The 7,981-nt window shown below is 40.7% G+C and overlaps 1 protein-coding gene across 6 annotated transcripts in view; it reads left to right on the top strand.

Moving 5' to 3' along the window:
* Positions 1-6,364: 6,364 nt before the first annotated feature.
* The window catches only part of MUSK (muscle associated receptor tyrosine kinase), a gene marked incomplete at its 5' end in the record, with an annotated part of 91,871 nt that continues 90,254 nt past the window's right edge, over positions 6,365-7,981 (top strand). For all 6 annotated transcript variants that reach the window (XM_082842804.1, XM_082842803.1, XM_082842806.1 and 3 more), the window contains one exon: positions 6,365-6,443. In XM_082842804.1, the coding sequence (XP_082698930.1) occupies positions 6,365-6,443 (79 nt within the window). The remainder of the gene's footprint in view (positions 6,444-7,981) is intronic.

The raw sequence follows: 7,981 nt of genomic DNA, 5'->3' as shown, positions 1-7,981 counted from the left end.
GAAATTCCTCTGTGCTCTGCCTACTCATCTTTTCCCTTCTTTCCCTGCCCCTCAAAACCACTGATCTTTTTACCATCTCTATAGCTGGGCGTTTTCTAGAATGTCATATAGTTGGATCATACAGTAGGTAGCCTTTTCAGATTGACTTCTTTCTCTTAGTAATATGCATTTATGTTTCCTCCATGTCTTTTCATGGCTTGATAGCTCATTTCTTTTTAGCACTGAATAATATTTCATCGTTTGGATGTACCACAGTTTATTTATCCACTCACCTACTGAAGAACAACTTGGTTGCTTCCAAGTTTTGACAATTATGAATAGAGCTGCTATAAACATCTGTGTGCAAATTTTTGTGTGGACGTAAGTTTTCAACTCCTTTGGGTAAATACCAAGGAGTGCAATTGCTGGATCAGATGGTAATCTGTTATGAGTATGTTTAGTTTTTTTTTTTTTTTTTTTTTTTGGTGGTACGCGGGCCTCTCACTGTTGGGGCCCCTCCCGCTGCGGAGCACAGGCTCTGGACGCGCAGGTTCAGCAGCCATGGCTCACGGGCCCAGCTGCTCCACGGCATGTGGGATCTTCCCGGACCGGGGCACGAACCATCTATTTTGGACCGGGGCCATCTATTTTGTTTTGGGACCCAAACAGCATCCTGAGATATATAAGATATACATTTACCTGTTGGAAATTCCTGCTAGCATACAATACTCCATTTTCTATATTCACTCAATTTTTCCAGTTGGAAATCTGTCTTTATGAACAAATCCTTCTGATTCACCTGTCCATACTTGTCTAAATCTATCCTTTTCTCTCCATCTACACTGTTACAACCTCATTGCCCCTCGTGTGAATGGCAACAGCTACAGAGCTGGTCTCCACTCTGAGAAATGGGCTTAACTACACATAAGCAAAATGGCCCCGGGTCGTGGGCTGTGTTCCCAATATGAACTCCTAAACTGGTTTAAACCTACCCCCATCCCTGAATCCACGCTTCTCATTGCTTCCTCCCATTGTCCATTTCCTCCCTTCTTTGTCCTGCCAGTATCATCCCTGGTTTATTGACTATCTCTAACGCAATACACCCACTTTGCTTCCTATCATTACACTTCATTGTCTCTTCTGGAATGCTGCTTCCTTGGGTTAATATATCACTGACAAATACCCTTTCCTTCCCCCCTCCCCCAAATAAACCTAACAATTCAACATCTGTTATGTGGAAAGCTGAGAATTGGTAGAGAAAAAAAATTACACCAGGGTATATGAGAATCAGTATGACTCTATACTGAACAATCTCAGCAGTGTGTTCTCTTCTTCTCCAGAGTAACTGTTTTAAATCTTCTCCGACCTCATCTTCTACTTGATAGAGATGATAGAAGTCATCAGATGAGGGCTCAGTAAACTCTTTGCCGTTCCTGCCAAAAATTCCCCTACTTATCCTCATCATCGTCTATTACAAGATCCTATCCACCTGGTTTCCCTGAGACCGTGAATTGTCTATTATCTCTTTTCTCTCCTGTGTCTTTAACCTCTTTTCTTTCTACAGGATCCTTCACAGCACACCTTCAAAATAAATGAAAAATCAATTCTGTCTTCATCCAGCCTCTCCCTCCAGCTGCTTAACTTTCTCTCTCCCTTCAAAGTCACTCTTCTTGAGAGAATCATATTTCCATACTGTCTCCATTTTCACACCTCTTATTCACTCTTCCATCTCTCTATACCACTCTGATTTCTCACCTCATTCTCCACTGTTTCCTGAGACTGCCCTTTATCAATGTCATTAATTACTTCTATGTTGCTAAACTCAATGGAAACCTTTCCGTTCCTTCTTACTTGACCTCTCAGTAGCATTCAGAACAGTCCTGGAAAGTAGGCTCTCCTGGAAACGCTCTCTTCCCTTCCCTTCCCTTTTGTGACACTCTATCAGTTTTTTTCTATCTCGCTAGCTGTTCCTTACCAGTCTCTTTCTCTAGCTCTTTATGTTCTACTGAATTTTAAAGGGTGGGATGTTTCATGGCTCAGTTCTAGGGCTTCCTGTCCTTCTACACTCTCCCCTTAGCATAGCTGATTCACTTTTATAGCTTTATTTGTGATCTACATTCCCATGAGTTATTCCTGCTCTTAGAATGAAGTTCTTACTGAAATATACAAGATCCTGAATGACCTCCTCTACCTGCCTCTGTAGGTTTTACCCTCACTTTCTATACTCCAAGCACACTGACCCTTTTTCTTTCCATCACATCACATCCTTCACGTTCTGGGTCATTTCCACAGTCTTCTCCCACTACCTGTTATGGTCCACTCCCAGACGTCCCTAGTTTAGTTGTCTGACTTTTACTTATCCTGCAGGGTTTAAGCCTCACTAGCATCTTCTCAGAGAAGCATTTCTTGAGCCCTCAGACTAGGTCAGGCTCAGTTCTTATATAATTTCACAGTACAATGTATCTCTCCAGATTATAACTTAATTATTAATGTTATTGTATAATATTCACTCTATCACCAGACATTGTTTCCTGCTCCATTGATTCCTGCTGAATGTTCAGCATACAGTAGGTAGTTAATATAATTCATTCACTCATTGAATAAACATTTTGAGTCCCTCCAAATTTTACAAGGTATATGTTCCCAGAATATTGATGTATCTCTAATTGCCACCCTAATATTTAATCAGACATTAAATCCATTTGTAAAAAATAGAACTCTAGAATATCCCTTTGACTTCCCAGGAATTTTCTGGAGAGGGCACTCCATGTGGCACTTCTGAACCACTGTCTGCCGACCAGTGAGGCAGAGAACCAGGTCATTGCCCTTTGTGATAATTAGAAGGGGCTCCTTGCCAAGCCCCAGCAGATGTATGAGAGCAGGGTGCAGACCAGCGGCACTAACTGGGGGATGTGCTGACTCCAGCAGGAATGGGGCCGGTCTCATCAGCCGCTGTATGGTTGAATTCTGGCATCAAGTCCAAGATATGGCTCAGCATGGTGCTAGTTGCTCTCGTGGCCAGCTCTTGAGATGAAGAAGCAGAGATACCAGAGGTGGCAAGACAAGCTTACCTGGTGACTGAGTGCATTTTACTGAAGGGAAGACTGGCCATCAGCCCCATTCACTCCCCACATGCCCAAGAAAGAAGCCAAATAACTGGCTGGCACGCAGTCTCCACTCTCTGTGGCTGAATGAGCCTGCTTTACCAGGAATAGGTTTGCTTGTATTGTAGGATGGAAGGTCATTTTCTATCCAGGTTCCAAGAAACTGCTGCAAGGACCATGATTGGCTGACAACCTCCAGCTGCTACACTTTGGGAGCTGCTGCAGCGTCCATGCCTAAGCCACACTCTCCAGGGGCTTCTCTTAGCCAACAGTTGATTCATTTTATTTATTTATTTATTTATTTCAATTGAAGTATAATTGATTTACAATGTTGTGTTAGTTTCAGATATATAGAAAAGTGATTCAGTTATACATACATACATATATAGATATATATATTTTCAGATTCTTTTTCCTTATAGGTTATTTCAAAATATTGAGTATATTTCCCTGTGCTATACAGTAGGTCCTTGTTGTTTATCCATTGTATATATAATAGTTTGCATCTGTTAATCCCAAACTCCTATATTTATTCCTCCCCCCACTTCCCCTTTGGTAACCATAAGTTTGCTTTCTGTGTCTGTTAGTCTATTTCTGTTTTGCATGTAAGTTCATGTGTATCATTTTTAAAATGTGGTTTATTTGTACAATGGAATATTACTCAGCCGTCAAAAAGAATGAAATAATGCCATTTGCAGCAACATGGATGGACCTAGAGATGATCATACTAAGTAAGGCAGACAAAGAAAAATATCGTAGCATATTGCTTATATGTGGAATCTAAAAAAAAAATGATACACATGAACTTATATGCAAAACAGAAATAGAGTGATTCATTTTAAACCAGCCCTCAGCCACACATTCTGGATTTCCCTCAACAGAGTTTTGTTTCCCCTTAGCTTCGCACAGTACTGTTGTCACCTTCAGGCTCAGGTTGTGGTAGAATTTGAAGTAGGGGATCATTTCCTGGGGTCACTGGTCTAGAGGGTACAATTCCTGTTGGCTTCAAAATGGGCACCATCAGTGCTTGTTCTATACTTTAGGGGAAAGGGGAAGAGGATGGAGAGTGGTCACTCCCAAATCCTCCTCCTGGACATTTGAATAGAGGCCCCTTGAAGCACTCACCTTGGACTTCCCTTTATTAACAACTGGTGGTGATCCTGAGCTTAACTTCAGCTCATAAATCTATAGTCACCCAAATCTCTGAAACCCTGTGCTTTCCCTAGTGTTGCTTATGGGAACCACAGCCACTCTGTTCATCCTGCTGATTCCTAAATTTCACATAAAAAAAAAAAAGTGCTCATCCTGCTAATGTCAAAGTTTCCCACGAAGTACGTAGCATTCTCAGGGTATTCTCACAGCAGAAACCACACCAAATTTATATCTCTTCTATTAAAATTACATCAGGATTATTTTGATTGCAATTTAAGGAATCAAATTCCTATTAGCCAAGCAAAAAAAATAAAAAGGAATTTATTAATTTCAAAAACAAGGAAATCCAATGGATCGTTCTGGCTTTGCACACTATTTCTTGTTAATGAAGCATGAAACCTCCAACAACCTTGGCTTTCCTGGTCCTCACAGGCGGTGATCTAAGAAAGAGGAGCTTATTTTGTATTAGGTCCAGTAAAATACCATGGAGACCTTGAGCCATAAACCAGCTTGAGCCCTAAGCCCATTTCTGAAGCAATCACTATGGCTAGGTAGTAGAGCTGTTCTACACAGAAAATATTTGCAAAATATACAATGGACCAATGATATAAATTATTTACAACCAGAGTAGTTTTTAAAACTCCTATAAATTAATAAGAAAAAGAAAAATGACCTTAGAGGAAAATAGACAAAAGCCACAGAAGAGGAAAATGAATAAGAAACACCTGAAAAATTCTCATTACCAATAGTAAGAGTGGAATACATGTAAATGAAAACAACGACATACCCTTTTTATTCTACTTAAATGTAAAAATTCAAAGGTAAGTGTCGACGAGAGTATGGGGAAATGGATTCTCTCATACATTGTTGGGGCATGGTTAAATATACCATCATACATCCACGATTAAGAAATCGGTGTAGCCAATAGAAATAATGAGGTAGTGCTGTACATTAACATGGAAAAGTCTCCAAGACACATTGTTCCAGTGGGAAAAGGCAATTCGCATAAGAGAATATTTTGGAAGAATCTGCTGCAATTGACAGTCCATGGCTGCTGACCCTGTGGACTCATGAAGCCAAAGAATGAGGGAGACACCAACACAAGCGGAAAAAAATCTTAAAACCATGTGGTAAGTGCAATGACAGAGAAGCCCAAAGGAGGTAAACCTAATGCAACTTTGGGAAGATGCGGGAGTTTTGGTCCAGGATGGCTCCCAGGAGGAGATGATGATCAAGCTGAGATAGATATTAACTGGGTGGAGAGGAGGGGAAAGCATTCCAAGACGGGAGAACAGTAGGAACAATTCATGGAGGCAGGAAGGCTGTATACAGGGAACCAGGTTGCTAAATACTAAACTAGAGGCACGGATTGTAGCAGATGGGGCTAAACAGGTAGGCAGAGTCCAGCAAGCCTTCCTACGTCATATTAGGTTTGAATATTTTTTTCTATGATGAAGAGCCACTGAAGACTTTTGAGTAGGGCAGGCGATCTGAAAAGAGACTAGAGGACAGTAGGACACGAGGCAGAGAGAACAGACAGGAGGTTACCACTGTCATTCCAAGAAGATGAATGTCTGAAAGGGAGGTTGGGATAGGGTGAGACTAGCTGGAATCAAAGGAGGGGAGGAAATCAAGGAATATCGAGTTGGTGCAATCTGTAGGAATTGTTAACGGGATGGATGTGGGAGGGGGAAGTGAGAAATGGGGAGGAGTCATGATTAGATATGCCCAGGGCTCTGGGGTGAGTGCGGGAGGGATGGTGAGCTGACTCAGAAGACCAGGAAAACTATACCTCGGGGAATCCAGTGATGGTTGCGAAAGGCATCTGGTATTGTCCTTCTACCACTGTCTTAAAAGGGATTCTAAAGGGATTTTCTTTCCCTTGTTCCTCCAGCCCTACACTTGCATTACTGGCCTAAGTGGATACTCACCAGCTGGCCGTGTCCATCATTACAGCCAAGTCTGAGAATTCCTGATTATACTTAGAGTCAGTGGAGCTGCTGACACAAACAGTCATTAGCAGACGACCCTTTTGGAACAAACTATGCTTTAAAATGTAAACTGAGGGGGGGGGCATTTTCCTTGTGTTGTCCAGAAAGAACTTTCTGCTGCCTGAGCCTGGATTAATCATGAGAGAGCTTGTCAACATTCCACTGGTACATATTCTTACTTTGGTTGCCTTCAGCGGGACTGAGAAACTTCCAAAAGGTTGGTTTGAGCAATCTTGTCTTCTCTTGCCTTATCATAGTTCTGAGGTGCATGCGTGTGTTCCGATCATGACTGATTCATATTATGGCATGCTTGGGTTTCACTTGGTGAAGTAGGGGTGCAGTATATGGAGAGGGAGAAAACTGTATAAATAAGCAATTGATTGATGGTCTCCATTCTACTGCTATCCCTCCTCTGCTTAGGTTCTGCAATAAAAAGTTCAGCCATTCAGTGAATGTGGAGCCCTCACTTATAGGGGAAACATTAGCAGGTAGACTGCAAGTTATCGAGGTCAGTTTGTTTATGTGTATGTCAAACTTCAGGGTGGTCTAAATGGATGATGAAAACCTTTTCACATCAGGTTTGCCGGGAATATAATCAACCGCACTCCCAGACATCCAGAGTGTTTGCTTCTGGACAAAAATCATTTCCATTTTCAGCTTCAGCTTTGCAAAACTCTTAATCAATATTTTAGTTCCTCCCACACTGGAATTAGAGAAAGACGCACACAAGTGCCTATAAGATAAAAGCCTGAAGAACAATGGGTTCTCAATAACTTAGAGGCTGGAGCCATGATTTGGTTTGGCAAGAGACTGTGAAAAGTTTTTTTCAGAGCCTTTGGAATGTACCGGAAATAACACCACCTCAGGGGAAAGGAAAGCAACTTAAGAAACTGACAAACACCTGTTGCAGTAGCAAGAATGTCCACAGTTTCTGGCCAGCGTATTATGAAACTGAGACTAGGGTATTTCAAATCAGGAAGAAAGATAGGAAAATAGGTGACTTGTGAAGTGACTGGGGGCTTCATTGAAATCTTTTTACAAAGACACGAGAAAGCAGATTGAATGATACTACAGAGTTTTCAAATTAAATGTATTACAGTAGAGTAAAAAAGGTTCTGTGATTTATGACACACTCAAATGCATTATTTTCCCTTCATATTACTTTACCAAAGAACTGAACAGGTTTGTATTGTATAGATAAGTGAAGGTACTAAAATATATTGTATGTAGATGGGAAACATAGCTTAGATTTTGTGGTTCATTAGAATTTCTGGAACCACAAGGTCAAAATTCACATGCTAACAAGATACAGCTTTCTTCACAAACAGTCGGATTTCATAGACTTATGTTGTTTTGTTGCTTTCTTTTTCTATTTTACATGAGTAGAACAGTATCTTCAAATGTATTTAAATGTCTAATTGTCAACTAATACTTTAAGGTAGCTCCAGATAAAAGAGAATCTAGATCTTTCCAAATAGCTAATAATAGCCAGAAAGACTTAACATTGGCTTCAGATTATTTTAATACTTCCTGATCATACAACGGATGTCCGGAAAGGCAGCACCTGGACGTCTGGACTTATGGATTGTTATAAATTTATTTGTGCTATTCTAAACCATGAAGTTACATTAAAATGACATGGTTAAATACTAAAATTTACTGAAATCCAGTCTTACAAGGAGCAGGACAATTGATTTTCTGGTCCAAATTAGAATCTCTTGCACAAAGAAAAACCAAACCCAACCTCCTAATTTA

This window comes from Leucopleurus acutus (genome assembly GCF_964270905.1).
Source record: "Leucopleurus acutus genome assembly, chromosome: 7".
NCBI classification, from domain to species: domain Eukaryota; kingdom Metazoa; phylum Chordata; class Mammalia; order Artiodactyla; family Delphinidae; genus Leucopleurus; species Leucopleurus acutus.
Note: the sequence above shows the minus strand (reverse complement) of the source record. Positions and strands in the feature narration are given on the sequence as shown.